We start from the raw sequence: 23,720 nt of genomic DNA on the forward strand, positions 1-23,720 counted from the left end.
GGTAATACAGCACAGTGCTTATTCTTAGTTTTAATAACTTAACACAAATGTTTTGAACCAGATCACAAAACATATATATTATATATAATAAAATAACTTTTAAATATAAAATATATGTATTGAATGCTGTTTGTAGTTAATTATGTATTGCTCAAGGGATAAGAATGAAACGTGAGGACCTGTGAAATGGTTTCAACAGAACAGGACTGTACATCAGCTCCACTTAAGTTTGGCATTCAGCTTCAGTAAAACAATACTGTATGTTATCAGTCATGGCTAACTTACCCTGTTTCTAAGAATGCAAACACTGACGACAATGCACAGAGTGCTAGATGTCAATTTGCAGAAGGTGGAGGCCAAGGAAAATGCTCCGAGAGGAGAAAAATGGATTGCTACTTTTCTTTGTGTATGCTTCCCTTGAGATATTTTGAACAAATATACACAACAACTACATCATGATCCAGAGCTCAGAGTAAGAGAGTGAAAAAAAGATGGGTGTGGGGCGTTAGGTAGGGGTGTAACGATACGCTCATGTCACGATTCGATACTCAACTCTTGATACCATTGCAATATTTTTTTTAAGCCAAAGATTTTTTTATGATTAAAAATGTATTATTATTAAAATGTATTATTATTATTTTATTATCAGGACCCACAAATATTCCCCATTGCACTATTATACATTATATTCAACATTATATAGAGTAGTTTAATGTAGTAATGTCTCTGAAACTTCATAAAAGTTAAATTTTTTCACCACGCAGTACTCATGCTTTTCAATGCAGGCATTCGTTGGATCTCTTACACAGACAAGCACACACAGACTCTCCCGGCGCTCGCTGTGTCCAACCTCTGTACTAAACATACAAGAATAATCCATCAAGCTGAATGAAAATTGTATAGGTTTGAAATGACAGGAGGGTGAGTACATGATGACAGAATTAAATTTTTTGGGTGAATTATACCATATAAATAAAGTAAGTTGAGCCTTGGATAAAACTAACTCTATATCGTGAATCATATAATTTACATCAACGATACACATCATTGCATTTTTTTATGTCGTGATATCTCGATATAACGATGCATCGTTACACCCCAAGCGTTAGTGTGTTGTATTTTGACCTCAGAATCTCCCTTTGAAAAAATCATTCCTGAGCCATCGAGGAGCAAAAAAAACTCGAACAAAAATCACATTTACCCACATGATCAAAACGCCACCTTAAAGCCCCCAAGAAGTTAAGAGAAGCAAAGCCAATTCCATATGAACAGCCTCGCTAACATCAACAAGATTTGTCAGCATGGCAGTTTTCCATTCTTACACAAGAAAAGGGAAAGGGCTACAATATATGTGACATCCCAATCCAGGTTTGTCTCTAAGGAGCATTAGAGCTTTGTGCAAGAGGAGGGTGCCAGCGAAAACAACCCAACTCAACTGCTATGAACAGTTAACAGTTTGTGGCAGGAGCAGGTGACTTGATCACCCCTGGGGCTATTTGCTGATGTTCCTCATTTAATTATGTTCCTCAAACCTCACTCTCCACACTGGAGAATTGGGCAGAGCCTCGACGGGAGCATAGGCTCTTGGTTTTGAGAGGAAGATGTGGGGATTGATACCTTTGGGGTTGGGGAACTGACCGCAGTTTCTGGTATTGGAGCTTAGCACTAGAGGAGGACAAAGAGGAGGGCTGTGGGGCACCAGGTGTAGAGGAGACAACTGAAGGGGAGGAAACTGAGGAGGAGGAGGTAGGTGGTGGTACATGTATATGGTGAGAGGAAGAGGGTGGTGCTGGGAGTGCAGGGACCATTGGAGAGGATAAAGAAGGTGGTAGACTTTGAGGAGGGGATGGCGGTTGTCGGGACCGGTCTGAGCGCTGTGGTCTTTGTGCATTGATGTTGGATTGGCTTCCAGATTTTGCCTGGCTCTGAGCCCGATCCGGTTTGGATGATTGCCGTTTGGGCCTTACGCTGCTGCTGAAACTGTGGCAGTGGGGGAGTAGTTCCTCCTGACTCCTAGAAGTCACACGATTCCATTTGGAGTGAGTGCTGGCAGAGTGATGGGGCGACTGGCAGGAACAGGATGTGTGGCCTCGACTCTTCTCTTGAGACCTGCTTTTAGATTTCTTTTCAGTCTTGACTGGTAATTTATCTACAGACCAGTATCTTCGAGGTGGTGGGGGAGTCAATGGAGTTGGAGGCCACTGGTTTGATCCTAAGCCTCCTGATCCCCATCCTGTTCCTGCACCGAACCCCAAGCTACTTTCTCTGCCACCCAATCCCAAAAAGGAGTCATCTCTACTGTTTATACTGCTTCCTCTTTCTCTGGCAGGGTAGGTGCCAAAGAACCATCCTCCTCCTCCAATGCCTCCAACTGCCCTTCCTTCGTGACCCTCCCAGTATCTCTCAAACTTACCAAACTCTCCAGAGGAACCTTCATCATCTGTGTATATCTCAACAGTTTTTTCTCTGTCCCTTTCAGACTCTGAGTTAATTCCTCTGCTTTCTCGGCGTCTCCCCTGTTCTTCTGGTCTACTTCTTTCCACTTCAGACTCTTCATCTTCTTCCTCGGATTCCCATTCGTGAAACGACAGGCCTTCTCTCGAGCAAGGCTTACCTCTACAGTGATTTTCCAAAAGGGGCCGACTCTCTACAGCTCTTCCATGCTCATCTCTCTCAGCTCCTACAGACTTTCGTCTTTTAGAGGTGATGGGAAGTAGGGGTACAAAAGGCGATGGAGACTCTGAAATTGGGTTCCCACTACCCCAAAATTTAACGGTTGAAGAAGGTTTGTTTGAGGTGGAAAAATGCTTGTTGTTGGACCTAGGCCTGGAGTGGCGAAGGGATTTTGGGCTTCTGTGATGCCTTTCCTTTCCCCTACTGCCATCTTCATTATTTCCTCCTTGATCATCCCTATCTCTTTTTACTCCATCTCTGATAATATCCCACTCATAACTCTTGGTAGAGCTTTCACTCTTTTTTCGGAAAGAGCTCCGCCTCAGTGCAGGATAGGAATAACATTCTTGTCCTATTCCTTTTTCAAAAACATCTTTCCTGTCCACATCTACTTCTTCTTGTTCAGGTTGCTTTTCCCTCTCTCTTCTTCTGGATTTCTCCTCTTTTTTCTTTTTCTTTTTCACTTTACGTCTTTTACGCTCCCTTTCTCTTTCACGCTCTTCTCTCTTCTTTTTCTTTCTACCCTTCTTCCTCCTCTTTCTCTCCCTTTCCCTTTCTTTGTGATGCCTTTTCTCCTCCTTAAATTCTCCAGCTGCTCTTCTACCTTTTTCTTTCTCCCCCCAAGACGCCCACCACTCTTGAAGCTGTGCAAGCTGACTGCCTGCTCTATCTCTCACCTGCGACCTTTGTTGGCAAGGTTTACGGGGTGGTATAGGTGGAGGCGGGGGACTGCTGGGCAGGGATCGAGAAGACATACGAGAGCGACTTTTCCTCCTCCCCAAAAGCAAGCTGGATTCCTCTGTAAGCTCATCGGTGTCATAGTCCTCATACACGTCTTGAACATCTGCCCGGTATCTGAAGCTCTGTGATGATGTGTACGATGATGAAGAGGAGGGAGAATTGGATCTGGAGACTGACTCTGAAGAAGAGGATGAACTGGAGGTGCTGGAGGTGGTGGAGGAAGTGGATGTGTAACATATAGATGGAGAAGGCGAGGGCGGAGTTTGTGTTGGGGAAGAGAGGGGCACCAGTATAGGCAGGGGAAGGGGAGGAGGACGACGACGTCCTCTTCTTCCACCACCATCCCTCATTCCACATCTGCCGCCACCTCTTCTTCCGAGTGGAAGGATGTTTTCGTAGAGTGGCGTCCCAGAGCCCTTCCTTTTTGAGAAGCTGCTTCTCCTCCAGATAGATTGATGGGGTGGAGAGGGATGTGGCAAAACAGGGTTAATTGGCAGGGGTCCAGAAGCTTGACCTTTAGGAGGTAAACGTGGATTTCCAGAGGATTTTGTCCCTCGATGCTTAGTTTTTGGAGTTTGAGTTCCCATGTTTTGAGGCTCTGCAGATACCCCTAAGCCCTCTGGATCAATTGGCCCATAGTATCTCTTGTACTCATCCAGACCACCGTCCCCTCCAGTTATTCCTACACCCCAGTGAGGGGGCATGCCTTGGAATTGTGTTAAGTCTGTAATCCCGCTGCTCACACCACCGGGCTTCTCAGGGCCCACCTTTGGACGTGTCCACCGATCTACCACGGCTAATCGGCGATCATGGCGTGGTAGGAACGTAGAGCAAGGCATAGGTGCTCCAAGAATGGGACTGTTCGATGGCCCTAGAGCCATTCCAGAATGTCCACCTGCCGGAGGAGAGCCGGGAAGAAGAGTATTGTATACTGGTGGTGGCTGCTGGTGGTGTTGCTTTTGTTGTTGCTGCTGTTGTTGTGCCTTAGCGATAGTGGGATTGGCCATGCCTGTAGAGATCACATGTGGTGGTGGAGGAGGAGGAACTGTGGAAACATGATGATATTGAGGAAGTGTGCTTTGGGAACATCCATGATCTCTTTCATCCTCAAAATTGCAGCAGCTGTACATTCCCTGTAAGAAATAACAAGCAAAAGATTTATTTAGCAAACAGTTCAGGATATCATAATATTCCCCTTGGTGACATACAAACAGATTTAGATGCTTGGAAAATGTCTCTGTAAAGACGTGAAACATTACCATAATAATGAAATTGTAAAGCTCCCAGTGCTTTGATGATGCAAGTGTACACACTGTAAGCTCAGCTAACCTTTCTCTGAGGTAATGGCAGTGCTGCCCTCACTGTTTGAGTGTCCCATCTAACCTAACTGCCTTACATTTCTCTCAAAGAAAGTCTGTTTGGGAATGTAAGATTCTTCTCATTCTTTCCATAATGTAAACAAAGGCATAGGAACAATACAGAATGAATAAATAATCCATCTTCTATCATCTTCCTCTGTTATTCATTACTATGAGAGAAGTTAGGGGCTTTCATAAAATCCCTCTCTGTGTGCAGTGAAAATGCTGGATATGCAATCACATTTCAGAAATTACAGGGATTAAATGAGTGTGCTGCAAAGTTCCCTTCTAAGAATTTAACACCAGATTACTGCGTGTCAGTCTTTGTTCTTGTTGCAAGTAACAAGAATTGCAAAAAGGGTAATCTTGACTTTTACTTGCAAATAAATTCTAATCATTTCAGTTTTGTTTAGGTTCATTTACATTTCATGGGGTACTGATTTTAGTTTGCAGAGCTGGAATGAAGTCATTATTATGGCACTATTATTGTTTCTTAATGTATTTTATTACCTTTTGTCTAATATCAACAGAGTTTCATAAGAAATATCCATTAAAACATTAATTAGTAGATCTGATTAATTAAATATGTTTAACACCATTTTAAGCACCATTAACACGTTTATTCAATTTGATATTAAAATTAATCCATTCTTTGTAATTTAAAAATAAAATAATGGGAAGAATTCAGAACTGATGAAACAGTTTGAAAAGTCCCTCTCTCTTACACGGAGACACACTCCTCTACATGAGCACCTGTTTATCAGCAGCCTAAACCATTCTCCTTCAAATTATTTATTTATAAATCAAACCAAGATGGGACGTTTAATAAAAGTAATTTGCAGCCTTTATATAATGAAATTGAATAATCATCGAAGCTCAAAAAGTGAAACATCATCCACTAGTGGAACACCATCATTCATAAAAATGTTAATGCAATCACCAGCGGAGGACTGTGGGTCAGTGTTTAAAAAAAAAAAGAAGCATATTTATTCTGAGTGTCATTAACACAAATTGAAGAACAATACGTACCCTATATTATTAATTAACTTTCCTTAAAAATGACCTGAATGCATTAATATTTTAACAAAATCAATTCAAAGACATAATATTTATATATTATTACTTCTATTATTTGGGTCACTCACCCGACTGAAAGCCAGTAGGAAGTCAAGTCCTCCTGAGCGGCCCATACAGTGGCGAAGCTTCCAATAAACAAGATGCTCCCATGCAAACACCAGCAGACTTAGGCCCATGGCTACCAGAAGCATATAGAAGACTCCTGCCATGTTGTCTATGTCTAGTTTGGAACTCATCACCTCAATCTTATCATTATGGCAGATCCCAGACAACCAGAGTCGTTCAAGCATGTCAATCTCATCTGAAATGAATGAAAAGATGTGCACAATGGCAGGAGATAAGCACGAAAGATAAGCAGTCCTTCAAACAGACAGATGGACAGAAGGTAGAGAATGAAAAAAAAAGTAAAGGAGTACTAGTATCTAACCATAATGTTGGGAAAAGTGAGTCTTTAATTCAAATCTCCTGACAGTGGAGATCTTGGTTTAGCTTCGGTTATTATTACACTGCGTTCACAAAAAGGTGAAAATGGAAAAGAAAAAAAGAGAGCAAAAGAATCATGAAAGAAGGAAAGAGAGGCAGAGAAAGAGAGACTGGAGGATAATAACAGCTTTGATGGAGGTCTGAAATGGCCTGGTTTTGAGGCTCTTGTGATAAGACAGGCCCAGAGTAGTTTGAAGATGAAAGCTTTAGACTGATGGGCCTACCTCCCAACAATAGCCATTAGTGCATTTATTAGAGTGAAAATGTCACTGTGGAAAAAATAAAGGAATGACAAGGTCATGTTTCTGAGAGAAAAAAGAAAGAAAACGACATATGCATTTAGATGTTGGATTTATATTAGGGAATATTCCTTCACTCCGAAGGAGGGAAAGAGATAAGACTATATCCTCTTTTCATATGAAACAAAAGAAAAACATAACTGCATTGACCCATGGGTTAATAATGTGTTTCAATTCATGATAATATGGCCTTGAAATATGGCTTAGGTAATGGGAAATTTAATCACAGGAACTGAAATCATAATATTTTTCATTATACAGTATGTATTTATTCAAACAAGCAAAAATCAGCCCTAATGAGAATTTCAATCAAAATTGGAACGCGTCAAAATTAAAAATCGAGGCGTTCGACTACCGCACTGTTTACTGAAGTGACCCTTTGGCTATTCATAATTGTGTTCATTTGCTGTGACACTTTTCTAATTTCATTTATAATATTTCAATGAGACTTCCAGCTCCCTTTCACATTTAGTGTTTAATCAGTATGGGGCAACTCACTAGGTTCCTCATCAAAGAGCCTCATCAAAGCAAAAAACAAGTAATGCTGGAGAACAGCATGTGAATCTATGCATATGAGAGATGGAGAGACACCCCAGAAAATCAGAATAACAAGTGTAACACCACTCAAAAAAAAAAATGTCCTGCTAAGTCACTATGTAAACAAAACAATACGGATATTTGTTTGTCAGGGGTGAAAATCAGGGGTTTGAGACTGAGTATTACAACTACAACTTCTTTTAGAAATTCTCTTACCATCTCCAACTAGCTGCAGGAGGGCAAGATCTAGCGGCCGCTTCCAGCGGGAGTTCTTGTGTAAGGCAATGCCATATCCTGTTGTAGCAAACACTTTACCAGAGCCAATGGTCATTACTTTGCAGCCCTCGTCTTTACGAGCCATGTAATTCAGGACAGCCGCATCATATATGAACGCATCCAGTTTGCTGGAGAGAGAAAAAGGAAAATCGGAAACAAAACAACAAGACAGGGAAATCACTTTAAGAAACTAATTATCCCTTTATTGATTGTTACATGTAAAGACAAAAACATTGATGATCTTTAGGGAAATCCCATTCCGAAACGAAATAGTTTGTAATGGGTAATTAGTGAAGCCAATCAAGCACCAAGCACCTACACCGTGCATTTGTTGGCTTAACAGCACTGAAATCCTATTTAGGACTTGGATTTTTTTTTTTATTCCTGTATTGCTACTGGCACCTGCCTTAAAAGACTTATAGATTTCCATTACCTTTCTATGAGTTGGAATACTTTATAATGATTTTATTTTTACTTTTTAAAATAATTTTGAGAGATTTTACTCAAAATATCTCAGAGCAGAGAATAACTATTAAAAAAATTTTTTTTTTTTTTTTGCAATGGATACTTTTATTCAGCAAGGGTGCATTAAATTGATTTATAGTGACAGTAAAGACTTTTATGTTTAGTTTTATTTTAAATAAATGCCATTCTTTTAAACTACATTTATTAAAATACTTGAAACAAAAATGTTCCACAAAAATATTGAGCAGCAAACTGGTTTCAACACTTATAATAATAATAATAATAATAAGAAGAAATGTTTCTAGAGCACCAAATTAGCATATTAGAATGATTTCTGAAGGATTGTGTGATGCTGAAGACTGGAGTAATAACTGCTAAAAATTCAGTATTGAACATTAAAAAAATTATAAGGTGAAAAAAGGAAATTATAAGCTTCTAGGGAAACATGAATAAGCCTAAAGGAAAGAGCTACTTCATGCATGCATACTCTTTTTATATACAGGCGGATAATCAAATACCTCAAGAGTTTTCTGAGACACGTCTTGTTTCTTTGCCATAAATGTGATAATATATGCGCACAAGCACTTTGCAGAATAGCACCAAAGAACCTTGTTATTGTCGGGCTGCGCGCCTCGGTGAAATGAGCAGCGCATAATAGGATGACTAATTTGTGGACACTGGTCTTCAAATAAAAAAATCCCACCTGAAATTGGGACCATATTGGCAGGCTGCAACTATCCCAAGATATCTGAACTGTGGCTGTGCTGTGTTATACAAATACATATTTCTTCCACAGTTTGTAATGTAATGCTCGGTATCAGGTGTCATTTGTGCAATTATTTTTCTAAGCAATCAAACTAAAAACGTCCACCTTGCTGCATGATAAAACAGGCAAAAAAGGGGACATCTGCATGCACAGACACACTCGAGTTCTTAAAATAATGCACAAATCCAATTTAATCTTATTACTGCATATTCACAGCGCTAAATAATTTAGCAGGTGAGTCTATTACAGTCAAAACATAAAAGAAAGTTGCAAAAGTCAAGGAAGCAGTGTGCCTTATCAGAGTCAGGTGCACAGGTTTGCCTCTTTTCTTTGATCGTATTTTCCCCACCTTGTAAAATGCCAACGTCTTTGCAGCAAAAACCCAAATTGACAGCTTATTACTGGCTACTCTTCAAACTGCTGCTAAGCACACCTTGAGGTTATTAACGAGCTCAACTTCGCCCTCTAAGACCAACGAGCGCCGCATTAGCATTCAAGGTGGAAGCTTTTGTCAGAAGTGTTGAATCCAACAAAACAGAGCCCTTGGGGGAAAATGAGTCACATTTCAGTAAGGGTGAAACCAAACGAACAGAACACACACAGACAGGTGTTTGATAGTGCAGAATACTACCCCACAGTGCAACACTGAAATAGGTAGGCTACTGAGGTAAACAAGTGCCTTTGAGAATCAGCTAGCACCTAGATGGAGGCCTGGCTGGCAGGCTTGCCTTGAATTGCGCGGCTTGGAAGTGAAAGCCTCACTCTGCAGGCTGCAACTATTATACAAACCAAGTGCTGATGAACGACAGATGAAATCTTCACGAGAAATTGCAAAGGTGGAACATAATGATTTTATATTCTAGCCTGCAAGCAAAACCATTTTTTGAAATGGGACGCATATTCACGCCCTTTGTATGCATAATGCAGGGACTTGACTTTTAAGACGCATATACACACACACTCAAGCAGACAGATCCAAGGGCAGTGAGGACGTGTTGATACTACACTACTATTTAATAATTGTGGAACAACCATGGCATCTTATGATGAGGAGCAGAAAATTAATAATGCAGAATTTCTTCTTTGAATGAATAAACACTACCAGAAGAAAATTGATTTATGTCAATTTTTCTTTGTATAACACAGTCTGGCAAAGCTTTTTAAAAAAAGTTTTGTTTCCTAAACTAGCATCATGCAGATTGGTGTCAACTGACTCGACACATCAAAGCACCATTACAGGAAAACTATAATACCACCAATGCCTCTACACTAGGGCTGCCACAAATGTGGTCACTCTCAATATGACACTAATAAAACATATTCTGCTACTATAAAGGTAGTCTCGTGTAGCCAGAACATCAGGCTGACGGCAGAAGGTCCAAACTCCAGTGCAGCTTTCATTGGTCAAGGAACGCTCAGAGGCCGGCTGATTGGCATGTAAAGCAACCGATCAGAGTTCGTTTTGTTCAAGTTTACGGACATGAAAATGTACGTTGTGGTCCCTACAATAACTGACCGGCGTGAAAAATTCTTGGACGTACAATATTTTAAAGAGTCTATGCTGCGAACTTCACATACTTTTGAAAATCCAGCATTTAGTTGACCCTGATAAGCGCTCATTGTCACACTTGTAAACACAACGGCTTAAAGCCCTGCATTTCAGCCGGACTGGCCCCGACTTATTTACGCCCCTAGGGCTGGGCTTCGGGACAATTTTCACGTCATAGTTTACACGCGGGCCGGGGCCTCGGGCCTGTTTTAGGCTTATCCTTCTTTTTATATTTTAGACATTAATTAAAAGAAAATATGAGAAGTTGACGATGGAAAAACAAACATAGAGAGACATTTTATAACCTATCACACTGACATATGTCACATCGCTGGTGGAAACAACACGAAACCCTGCTACTGCAACTGTCAAGACTGGCTCGCTCTGTGTTTAGTGTCCCAGCCAGCAGCAGTAGTCGTAGCGAGCGTGTCTTCAGCACAGCTGGAAGAGTTAGGAGGACTGGATTAAAACCTTTCACTGTGGATGCTGTGCTTTTTCTCCACGATGCTCTGTAAGAGACTGTTCTTAGCTATGTTAGGAGGCTGTCCTCTTTTTTGTTTGATTGGACTTTATTTTCATTAGTCTTACTGTTGGAAACTATTGGAAATAAGAATGGCAATATTCTGTAGTGAAGACTTGATTTTTGAGGTAAGATAACCTGCATGTTTGTTTTTAATTTCATTTATTTTATTTGTTGAGATTATATAGCTCATTTCGTTTGCGAGCGCTGTTGCGACTTCGAGCAGCAGAGCAGCCTGCCTCAGCTTTTCAAAAATCTCATTTTACTGTGGTTGTGATAATAAACGTTTAAACTAACTGTCTGTGTGATATGCTTGAAGTGTTTTGAAGATCAATATCTATGGATTTTATTGTAGCCAAGTAAAGTGTTGATTTGAGAGGCTAAATTGATCAAACATGTTTAACTCTGTCGGCTGCTTGGTCGCCATTTAAAAAAATAAATAAACTTTAACAATCGAAAACCCAAACATTTATCTAAATTAACATAATAAAGAAATGAACAGAAACATAACTACTTTGCCATTGAAAACCAAACTAAATATTGTAATGGCTGCAACAGTAGTATAGGGCAGGCTCTGTAATGGAAAACAAGCTTTGAAACTCCTGAAGTGTTTCCAATTTTGCGTGCCATGTGCTTTAGATGTTCAGCTATCAGTCCATGGGCATGGCGTCAGAGGCTGAGACTACTATAAAGCAGGTGTCATTGTTTGCCTTGTATATGAATCTAAAGGTAAATGACACTACTTGCTATATTTGCATTTCCTGAAGGAATTATCGGTGTTTTTTTTTTAATTGAAAGACATTTCTTATGCTCACTAAGGCTACATTTACGACTAAAAAAATATTTAATAGATAATAAATAAAAAGTTATTCCTGTGATTGCAAAGCATTTTTCTAATAAGGTGATTTGGGGTTTAAGAAACATTTCTTATTATTATCACTTGAAAACAATTGCACTGCTTAATATTTGTGAAAACCGTGATGCTTTTTTATGATTCTATGAAGAATATTAAGTTCAAAAGGGCAGCATTTATTTGAAAGTGAATTATTTTAAAACATTATTTTGAATGATGTAATGCATTTTTGCTGAATAAAAGGATTACTTTCTTTAAAAAAAAACCCTAACTGACTCCAAACTTTTGAACGGTAGTGTAACTATTTACTGCACCGTTATAACAAATTGCTTGTGATGTTCTTCAGTTGAAAGTCACTTTGGATAAAAGCATCTGCTACATGAATAAATTTAAAATATAAATAAATCAAATGAAAACGTAAATAAAATAAATGAAGTTTGACTGGAGTAAGCGAGAGATATCAAAACCATGCTCGCCCTGCAAGAACTGTAACAAATCAAGTTAAATAAGTAGTATCCTGTGGTGATAGTAATGCCTCCTGAATGTTTGGTCCTTCCAGTGACATAGCACCAAGGATGAAAGTCAATCTTCACACCCTCCTTGGAAATGGAGACGAAAAGCGACAGCCAACAAAATAATTAACGCCCCTGTTGTGATCCATCATGTCACCCATATCCGTCAATTACTTGTGAGCACAGCTGTTTTCCCCCACTACTTTAAAGAACATCTTGATTCTTTGTGGTCTGATTAAGGGCCAGGATTAAAGCTAGAGTTTGGAAGATTTTTTTATTTGTCAAGCTGGCCATGTAAAACGCTCATTATAGATACAGTTCATATGGATTAACCTATAGATTCTTCCGAGAGTGTGTGAACACCTTTGAACCTGGATCACCCAATCAGATTTTAGAGTAATTCGTATCATTTTTATATTGTCTTTAACACTGGTCGTCATTCACTCACCCGGTTTTAAGGTTGTCAATGGCTTCTTCCACTCCTCTCTGATTGTTCCGCACCATGTACTGATGCATGTTGGGGTAATTGCTCCGTATATTCTCTTCCGTACTCCCGTTTGGGACAGTGCCGAATCGTAAGGGAGGATACTGATCTGTGGGATGTTGAAACTGAAAATGACAGTGGGAGATACTTCATCAGGTTTCTGAAATATGAGATTACAGTTTAGGCCTCTGAGTTTCAGTTAATTAATCATTTTGCTAACTATGATGGGAAACCCAAAGGGGTGGGTGGGGGTGTTGGTGGCTCTAATGGGGGTTTAAAAGAATGAAAATTAAATCATTGCTTTATATGATTATAGGCTGATGATTTATTTACATAATATGGCCCCAACTCACATTCACATTCAAATGAGGCCCGTTTCAAAAGATTAATAGTGTGTGACCATATTACAGTGAAGTCAGTTATTGTTATAAATCACAATTTCAGCTTATATAAAAAAAAAAATTCACAGCTCAGTTTAGTACACTTTAGGTCCAGTAAATAGGGATGCACCAATATTAAAATTGTGACCAATACCAAAGTCCCTTACGCAAGTTATTTCACTCGGCGGCCATCTTTGAAATGCCTCTCGGACAGCTATTTCAGTCATGCTAGTGCAGCTCCTATCTCTTTGAAATATCTCTATCTCATAAAATTCTCCAAAGCTGTTCACCAAGCTTACGAATATATTTAAGAATTTGAAATCACCAATGAAATCTGAGAACAACGGTCTCATTTCTTTTCTCAAATAGCGTTAAAAAACCTTATTTTTCAGGCTGGACCAGCCAGTGCGCACATGCAGTCCTAAGCATGTGTCTCAGAACACTGACTGTTCTATAGCAACCGGAGCTTCTAATGGCAGCTGCAGTGACTATCAATCAGCGATCGGCTGTTTTATTTAGAAGGCGGAACTTATTCAGCCTTATTGCACGTTGCACTTTCTACCATTCATAGCAATATGGCAAGTGCACCGTCTTTCTATGTATAAAGTCTTTAACAATACCAATAATTATTTTTTTGTTTTATGGCTTAACAACAAGTGGTATTAGAAAAATGTTTGGTAACACTTTCTATGAAGTTCATGCTTATAATGAATTATAGCTCCATTTATACTTATAAGTATTACTATTTTATAAATATATTTATAAAGACTCATTAAGACCTGTAATGTATTATAAGAACAGTTAGTTATAAGTAATTATAAAAATAATATACATGTAAGTTATGCATTTGCGGTTTCAATGCGCATGCTTATAATCCATTATACACTGATTTATAAGTATTAATTAGTAGTATGTCATATGGATCCATGAATGTATTTATAAAGATGCAACCTGCATTGCTTTCATGTTATTATATTATAGATACAATGTCTTTTTAATATTATTATTTATTTATTAATTCTGTCAAATAAGTGAGATAATTTTATTAATAGCAGTGATCTTATAAACACTTATTGTGAGTGATAATACAGTTATATAACCTCTATAAAATCATGAAGATGTGCTCCTTATACATTTAAAGTTGTTTACTTGTAAATGTAACTAATGAACAATAATTCCTGTAATAAAATAATGGGGGAAAAAACAAACAAAAACACAGAAATCATTAATACAAATAGTTGAAAAAAATTATTTTTTAATGTTACATACTAGCAAAACACTGTAACAATATTTTTTAAAGTATAATTCCAAACTGCTATAAGCAATACTATGCATATGGCTGAGATATAGATTTGAACAAATCAAAATTACCATTCACGACCTCTAATGCAAACATTAGCCATTAAAGACATAATTCATAATTGAACTAATTGGTACAGCAAACAAGTGTCTCTGGAACTTTTTTATATTTGATCATTTATAAATCAGTGTATAATGGATTATGAGCATGCAAATGGAAAAAGCAAATGCATGACGTATAAGTAATTATAAAAATAATATAAATTAAACTATAACTGTTCTTATAAAGCAGTATAGGTCTTAATGAGTCTTTATAAATATAGAATAGTAATACTTAAGTATAAATGGGGTATATAAATAATTATAAGCATTGGGCTACATAGAAAGTGTTACCAACTGTTTTAACTGAAATAGAACATAAATGATAATTGACAAACTTAAAAAATAAAATAAAAAGTTAACGAAAATTAGAAAGGTTGAGTTCGCAACTAACTGAAATAAGATTAAGTACTAAAATTACTAAAACTGAAAATATACAAATAAGCTAATTCAATAGGTTAATAAATACTGTAGTATATAAATAATACTAAAATTACATAACTGATAAATATTTGATTTATATCCTACATTGTTAAAAACTATTTTTTTTTAGGCATTACAATATTAGGCATTACCATAATCTATCAATATAAGTTAGTGCTAAATGGCAATCTAAACCTTAAAAAGGGAGAAACAATTAAATATTCAATAGTGGTAGATACATTATGATGATTATAAATGATAAATACTTATACAATTATACATTGAAAACACCTCAATATAACAATTATCTTATATTATTACATCTTATTTATTATTACAAAAATATAAAACATATCTAAATCACAATTATTCCCCTGGTTTCACAGACAAGGCTTAAACCTAGTCTCAGACTAAAATGCATGTTTGAGCTGTTTTAACTGAAAGCAATTTTCTCTGGCATATCTTAATGCATTATCTTAATGTCAGTGCCATTGTTTTGTCTCAAGATACACACCAGTACTGTTTTTTTCTTCTTCTAAGGAACGCTTATAAAAGTTACTTAATTGTTCTAATTGAACTATGGTCTAATCCTGGCTTAATCAAAGTCGTCTGTGAAACCAGGCCATTGTTTTTCAACGTAATAGCTAAAAAGAGAGACATTTGTTACTAATTAAATCACTCATATTACTGTCTACCTTCTTATCACTGAGGCCCGACACAGTGTCGATGTATTCTTCTTGGATCATGAAAGCAGCCAGGTTAGCAGTGTAGCTGGCTAGGAAGATGACAGCAAAGAAAGCCCAGACCAGCACCATTATCTTACTGGTGGTGCCTCTCGGGTTTTCCACCGGAACAGAGTTATTAAACACCAGAGCCCATAGCAGCCAAATAGACTTCCCTATGGTGAACTTTGAACCTCCTAACTCTGTGAGAAGAAAAGCACAGGAAGGCCAAATCAGACATGTCTTATTATGACATGGTGATAACAGGAAGTGCAAAGAGAGACAACAGTAAGACACATGAGAGAAGAGGGAAGATAGCTCGAGGTGAATTGTGGAACATGCTTACAATGATAATAACAATCTGTAAACAAATCTTTCATTGCTGATTGTATTCAAGAAATGCCTAGAGCGAAACCTTAAAATATAGAAATAACATACTCTTCCCGCTCTGTAAGCTTCTGTTATATCCAACAGGGCTGAGGAACTCGAATATAAAAACTGTCACAGCCACCACAGACAGGCACATGACGAACATCATAACCCACACAGCTGGGCTGTACGGCTCTACAACAGTGGAAAAACAACGGATGAATAGATGACCTTCAAAACACTTCATATTTTCCTCTGAGCTCCATTTATAATGTTAGCAAAGTTTTTGTATTTTGTCTACAGCAGGGGCTGGCAACCCATGGCACACATGGATAATCACTGGCACGTTACAGTAGCTAAAGAGGTAAGCATTTAATTCAAATAAAGTGCTTGTTGAACTTTATTAAAATAAAAGTGCATGTGAATGTATATTTTGAGGTAATCATTCCTCATAGTCACACAGCCTGTTTTAAACTAGGTGCTATAATACATGCTATAAAAGTGTGACATTTTAACCTGCGCTTGCACCTGATTCGACAATTCATTCGTGTGACCGGAGGTGCGTGCTTCTGTGATTATCCCTCCGCGTGCCATAAGGTTCCCTTCATTTAATTGAAATTTAATTGAGCAGTATAAATGACTTCAAATAAAACAGCTTATTTAACAGCCTCTTTGCAAACTTAAAAAAAAAATATCTGCACAAACACAGAGCAGTAGGTGCTACGCACCTAGCCGGGAACAACACAAACTTAATGAATTTTCTCACATATCACCATTCTTCTTGTTTAGGAAGTAATAGCATATCATATTTTCTCCTTTTTTATCTCAACCTTCTAATCTCTCAATAGATGTCAGTGATATGTCATTTGTTAATGCATTTATCTGTATACAAAATTAGTTTCGGTATAGGAAAATATGATTCCTTATGTCAGCTTAACATTTTAAATGTAGCTCACATTTGCAAAGTATGAGATTATTTAAAGATTTATATAAAAATCCTCACCTGGCAGTGTGCATAAAAAAGACAATCAGCAACAAAAAAAAAATTAATAATAATTTTAAATCTTCAACATGACATAACACTAAACCTGAAGTAATATGAAGTCTGCAGCTCAATTGGTAGAGCACGGTGCTGGCAAAACCAAGGTCAAGGGTTTGAATCCCAAGGGAACAGATACTGTCTGTCAAATGCCTAAATGTAAAAATGAAGTCTGATGCTCCTTCCTACTTTCTTACCGAGGAAAGCAGATGGTGACACAGTGCCATTGCTACGAGAGACCATGACACTGATGCCAGTCTCCACAAACGGAACAGAGAACTCCACGACCTCTGACCTCTCTTCATTAATAGTCAGGGAGCCGATCGCCATGTCGGCCCGCTTGGACACCACCTGGTGGGGAAAGAGGCTAATAACATTACGAACAGAGAAAGTGGATTAAAAGTGAACAGGTTTGTCAAGATAGTAACTAACTTTTATTATTTGAATGTTTGGACATTTAAAAAAAGTGAAATCATACATTTATAATTTATATTCAAGAACATTAGCTTGCATATTTAGCCTGGTGCTCCATCTGTGTCACAAATCAAGAAAAAAAAACGGAAACAAAAACCTTTTGCACCTGAATTCAGTGGACTTTGTGATAATAAAACCAGGGTCAATAAATAGTCAAGAGATAAGATGAGGGCCTGACCTCCCCGACCATTCCATTCCACTCTCCATCTATGTTCTTTCCATGCCTGCCATTGGTCACCAGATAGAGGTCATAGGTGAAGCCCACAATTTTAGCCAGGCGCTTTAGAACATCAATACAGAAGCCTTTGCAGCAGTGCTTCATGGATTGAATGCCCTCGACAACCATGCTGTAATTGAAAAGGAGAAGAAGAGAAAGAAAAGAAACAGAAAGGGGACAGTGACAAAAGAAAGAAATAATGTAGAGAAACCAAGCCAAAGAAACTAAATGAACATCCCTGCTTAGAATTCAGTGCTGTGTCACCTAAGGCAAACACACATGATCTGAGGTCTATCAGTGTAAACCATTAAGATTCTAAAAAAGGAAATGGTTCTGCTGTTAAAAACCAGCACTACTCCATATAAACTGGAGTTGTGATCAAATAGAAATAGGTTATTTATCTAAATATTGTATTCCATATTTCAACCAAAAATATAATACAAAAAATATTGAAAAAGATTATTTGAAGACAATTTTTACGTTTTTTTTTAATGTGACTTTATCGCACATTAAAGGGGTTCTATTATGCTTTTTCCCTTTTTCAATTTTAGTTAGCGTGTAATCTTGCTGTTTGAGCAAAAAAAAGATCTGCAAGGTTACAAAGCTCAAAGACCACTGCAAAGGAAGATATTTTATATAACAAAATGAACTTTACAACAACTACAAAGAAAACGACTCATTCGGACTACAACGCGATTTTTCCGGAACTTATGAAGTCATAATGTTCCTCATTTAAATAATCTCTGCCCACGGAACACACACAAAAAGTTGATGAGGCCCGGTTGAGCTGCGCTAGGGAAGATGAAGTGTGTTGTCAATGGTTTTTTTCCATCCCGGAAAAAGTTTGTCCAAAGGCTGACGAACTTGGAGTGGTTAAAAATGTATTTTAAACAATGTTCCTGAACATTATAACCTCAATGTTTGTCTGTGTGCTGCATGTTTTACAGCTTCCAGAAGAGAGTACAATGCAGGCTACGCACAAAAGCTTCTTCTGAAAGACGTAGCAGTTCCCATTTTCCCAACTACAAATAAAAGTCATACTTATAGTTTGGGATCGATAAATAACAAATATACCCGGGATCACAACTTGTAAGTATGTGTATGTCTTTTATTTGTAGTTGTGTTTTCTATTAACAGTTCCAGTTATAGGTTTATGTAGTTGCTATGATAGCTATGATGTAAACGAAGGGCAAAGCTTTGCCTCCGCTAGCCTGCTAACTAACATTACAGTATAGATGTTTTGTTTACTGTAGCTTTTCTAAGCTCTTGCTTTTGTAAGACTGCCCGTTAGGAAAATGATCCATGATTTTGTGATTAATTACTTTATATTACCATCGTTTTCCAACAAATATGATTAAATGGTGGAAAACATCTTATCTATAAGAAAAAACAAAACAAAAACATGAAACTCTGAAACTCCCTGTGAAATCCTTGGTTGCAAAGTCCATGCTTGAAATCTGTTCTGCACGTTCCTCTTGTTCGTTAACATTGTCAGAGTCTGAATCGTGCTCGAATCGCCAATAAACATTGGCACTGCTTTCCATCGCTGGAGACAACTAATGGACATGAAAGAAATGAGGTTCGACTCCGAACTTGCAACATTTTTGTAAGTTGGAGCCTACTGTATCTTTCAACAGTGTTCGTTTTTTTTTACTATTAAGTAGTAGAGATGATCGGTTCACTTGCGCTAGGGATTTGTCGTGTAACATTTACAAGCGCAAAAACGGTATTTATTGTTTGAATTGCGTAATAAAATTGACAGAATCTGAGAGCTGAGATTTTTTTATATCATAACTAACCTGCTCTGTCTAGTATGTCGGTCTCCGTGTCCTCTTTGCTTTGCGATTTTTCTGTGCGTGGGAAAATTGATGTGTGGCGTAACTGAGAGCGTGTGAAAAGTGTCAATTGCATGTGTCTCACGGTGAATTCTTGAGAGCTGGCAGCTCTGAATGGCGCTAGATTGGTCAACATCAGTGAATGCTGTCTGTCAAATTAATGTAATTCAAACTAACAATAAAAATGTAATATGAACATATTCACTGGTAAAGGTGAAGGGCAGTAGCTTAAAGATGTCATTTAGAAATCACTTGACATCAACCAACGTTCCTCTGGAGTCAATTAGGAGTTGGCTCGGCTTCGGCTATGGCTCTAGGGTCGTTGTGAAGGTAGGGCGGAGCATAGAGACTATGCCGTTTCTCGTTTGTTACTCTAAAGTAGACCAACTCACTTTCTGGATGTATACTGCCCCCATCTGGTATGGAATGTGGAGTATGAATTGATTTTTTTGCCGGACATGACACATGGCACATTTAATATTTACATCTGAGCAGAGCTCGCGGTTATGGAGGGGTGGGACATTTCCCGAACACGCGCTAAACTGTGCCAATCACAACACACACTGGGCCAGCTAACCAATCACAGCACATTTCGTATTTCGGAAGGAGGGGCTTCATCGAAAATGACGCGTTCAACCAGACTGGGGAAAGAGAAGCTGTAATAATGTAAAATATGTGAAAAAATAAGACGTTTTTTGAACAATCAAGCATTAAAACATTCTAGTACACCCCCAAAAACAAAATCAATACTTCGTAAAAGGGCATAATAGGACCCCTTTAAGTACATTTCCCCCTTACTGTCATTACCGTAACTACTTTTGAGTATTTAGTAAATGTCATTGAGTCAAAAAAGATTCGCCACTGCAATAACTACAAACATATATCTTTCCAAAAATGAGAACGAGAATCTGTGGGATAAATTATTAAGAAAGATAATGGAAATTAGATTTTAATTCATTAGATTATGATTTTCTTTAACCAACTAAATTTTTCATTTTTTTCATGACATTTTCATTATAATTAAGCATATTTAGGGTAAATATGCTTAATTATAATGAAAATGTAATGAAAAAAAATAAAATAAATGTAGTTGGTTAAACAAAATCATAATCTAATTAATTAAAATCTAATTTCCATTATCTTTCTTAATTTTGAGGTGAAATATCACCTGGGCATGTTATTCTTACAGTTTTTCTGCTATTCACCTAGGCGTTGTGCTAGAGCAGGAAGAGTTTTGAGAAATTCTCCATTTAAATAAGGTAAATGAAGTAAAGTGCTCTAACACAGAACAATCATTGATCAACCTCTTCTATTTCTACGTGAATTTCTAATTTATTTAAATTCCATCAGTGCTAGCGACAGGAAGGGGAATTAATGCCCCTGGGGTAATGTGAATGTAATTTGCAACATCTGCATATTCACTGCCACATTTGCTAAAGTGATAACCTCAAATGTTGAACATTTCTAGTCTAAAAATCCACAGACTGAACCTTGACCTGTTGTTGAATGGCAGACGGCACGGAACAGAGTCTCTGATGCAGGAGCCTGTTCCAGGATCAGCAGGCTCTACGATGACGAAGGGCCTCTCCTCCAAAGTAACAACACGCAAGTGCTGGGAATCATCCAGAGGTTTGAGGAAGGGGCCGTACCGGGACCAGGGCGGGTAACGCAGTCGCAGCACTCCATTCTCCCACCAACCCACCTACAACAATAGCAAGACACCATTAAAATGGTACAAACAAGTTTTTGAGACCTAAGACAGATGCAAAATGTTTCATAATGGTGCTTTGATGAAGTTAAATACGATTGATGTTGGCAGGTCTGTTTCCTTTCTGACATTCTTTACATCGTAAGTGGATGTAGTCCCGACTTTATTAAGTTAGATAGTTGAAGCTAAAAAACATATAAAATGCCTGTCTTCCCAGTGACAGCTATTTTACTTTTCAACAAGACCCGTAAAACCCAAACCTTTCAAAGCTACTGCAGCATGACACCTTTGTAAGTTCACATGATTCCCAATCTCAAGTGTTAACCATCTGTCAGTGAACATACCAATTAAATGTAAAAAAAAAGGAAAGGAAAGACTTTTGTACTAGCTCAACAATGAATGATTTACGGTTTTGTTTCTGCAGCTCCTTTGGCAGTTCTCAAACCAGTCATTTCAAACTGTCAAAAAGTGCATGAATAACTAATACCAATAACCGTCCTGCAAAACTAAAATTTTCCCATGGCTTATTGACATTTGCCAGGAAAAGCTGTATGTGCAATCATTTGCAATTGCCACTCAACTGCATTCAAGTGCACTGTCCTGTTAACAATTTCCCTTTATTGAAAAACATGAACATTGCGAATTATACAGTAAAACACCAGCAGGTATGAACTGCAGTGCAGACTACTTATTTTTATAAATCTTTTTTTTTTTATCCTGAATTTAAAGTTTGTAATAAGGGAGAGAGAGATTACAAACTAACTGTCCAGAACGTTGACCATTTTGCTGCATGATATGTAGAAATTTATTTACAAAAAATACTGAATATGAAAATTAAAAGTACAAAAGAACAGAATAAAATGATAATGTTTATAAACAAATTTCAATGCAGTAAAAATTACAATTCAAATGAAAAAGCACCATATAACCTTGACTTCCTTGATTTGATTAGCTTTGCACAAAATATATTGTAATAAAATGTGAATGTGCATATATTTATTATTGGATGTACTTCAGTCCCTTCTGTATGCGACACACGGTTCATTTCAAATGCATTCTTCACATTTCAATTATATTGCATTTAAATGGCAAGGCAAAATGTGAACTCAATTGGAAGCTGCATTTAAAATAGTTCAGTGATAACCATGAATATCTAAACACATTTAAGCATACTAATGGCTCCACCCCTACCTCCTCCCAGCTTCTTCCTGCAGTGTAGGAGATAACATCCAGAAGCGGATTTGCCAGATAACCGTCATTATTAAAGGAATAGTCCCGTCCAGATAGAGTTATGTTACTGAAGAACCTGCAGGAGGAAAAGGGGGAAAAAGAGAAGGGTGATAAAGGAGGAGTCTGACTGAAAGTGATAAAGAGAAGGAGAGCGAGCAGCGAGAGATAAAGAGTGATAGATGGGAGTTCCATTAGTCACCTCTCCACTTGGGGTGGTGTGTGTGATTTGTGCTGAATGCTTAAGGGACTTAAGTAAACCTTCTCTTCTGAACATTTAACAGAAATGACAACACTCAATCTCAAAGAACATATACAAGAAATTCATTTACAGAATGACAGAAAACTAAAGTATATATGCTCAACCGAATGAATGAATCAATTAATTAATACAGAGTAATATATATATATAGAAAGTGTGTGTTTGTGTGTGTGTGTGTGTGCGCGAGCGTGTGTGTGCGCGAGCGTGTGTGCGCGCGAGTGTGTTACATACATACATGCATACATACATACATACATACATACATACATACAAGAAAAGGAATAGACTAAAATATGAAAATATAAACAATTTCATGTTTAAAGGGTAAAAATAATGAATGAAACAGTGAACGAGTAGCCAAATAGAGAGGAAAGATTGGATGAGTGACTAAGAATGGATTCATGGAATAAAATTATGGAACAAAAAGATAAATGAAAACAAGAATAAATGCATGAAAATTGTATTTATGGAGACAAAATTGTAATGGATAGATGGACGAATGAAAAAATAAAACATGGGTAACAAAGGATAAACTTCACAGAGGGAATGAATCGATGAATCTTAAAAAGAGGAACTCTTGGATGGAGGATGAATGACATGCCCTAAAGCACTGCAGCCACGGCTCCGGCTGCACTTTTATCACACTTCCAGATCGGCGGCAGGACACGGCAGTCATCTCGCCAGTGGCTTGTTTTCAATATTCAGTGTTTGGAGCACTTAGGATGCTGCAGAGATGCTCTTGTTAGTCGCCATGACAACTAGAAGCATGAGAGTAGCATTGAAACTCCGGAACAGAGGGACGCGAAACGTGAACATCACAACAGTGTCTTTCTCCCCTCCGCATGTGTAAGGTGCATTTCTCATCAGGCATTTGTCAGCAGTTTCCTTTTCACTGGTGATGTGGTAATGCCCAGAGAAAACGACTCTTTCAACCAGCTCGTTTTTCTTTTTTTATTTTATTTTAGCCTGTCATTGCACGGGACGCTCGGCTCGTTTTCATGAGACAGGTCTCATAAGTCTTTCCACTTCTGTCTTTGGGAGAAATTGCATTTGATATCAAATCCATAATTTAT

General features: G+C 37.8%; 1 protein-coding gene across 2 annotated transcripts in view; it reads right to left on the reverse strand.

The window, feature by feature from the left end:
• Nucleotides 1–1,397: 1,397 nt before the first annotated feature.
• Nucleotides 1,398–23,720, reverse strand: part of grin2da (glutamate receptor, ionotropic, N-methyl D-aspartate 2D, a) — an 80,497-nt gene continuing 58,174 nt past the window's right edge. For both annotated transcript variants that reach the window (XM_077195237.1, XM_077195238.1), the window contains exons 5-14: nucleotides 22,350–22,464; nucleotides 20,947–21,152; nucleotides 17,577–17,745; nucleotides 17,122–17,275; nucleotides 15,955–16,080; nucleotides 15,490–15,719; nucleotides 12,558–12,718; nucleotides 7,385–7,572; nucleotides 5,918–6,150; nucleotides 1,398–4,547 (exon numbers count right to left, since the gene is read on the reverse strand). In XM_077195237.1, the coding sequence (XP_077051352.1) occupies nucleotides 1,527–4,547; nucleotides 5,918–6,150; nucleotides 7,385–7,572; nucleotides 12,558–12,718; nucleotides 15,490–15,719; nucleotides 15,955–16,080; nucleotides 17,122–17,275; nucleotides 17,577–17,745; nucleotides 20,947–21,152; nucleotides 22,350–22,464 (4,603 nt within the window). In that variant the 3' untranslated portion in view covers nucleotides 1,398–1,526. The remainder of the gene's footprint in view (nucleotides 4,548–5,917; nucleotides 6,151–7,384; nucleotides 7,573–12,557; nucleotides 12,719–15,489; nucleotides 15,720–15,954; nucleotides 16,081–17,121; nucleotides 17,276–17,576; nucleotides 17,746–20,946; nucleotides 21,153–22,349; nucleotides 22,465–23,720) is intronic.

Source organism: Siphateles boraxobius, unplaced genomic scaffold (assembly GCF_051911475.1).
Source record: "Siphateles boraxobius isolate OS27281-9 unplaced genomic scaffold, OSU_SipBor_1 33, whole genome shotgun sequence".
NCBI classification, from domain to species: domain Eukaryota; kingdom Metazoa; phylum Chordata; class Actinopteri; order Cypriniformes; family Leuciscidae; genus Siphateles; species Siphateles boraxobius.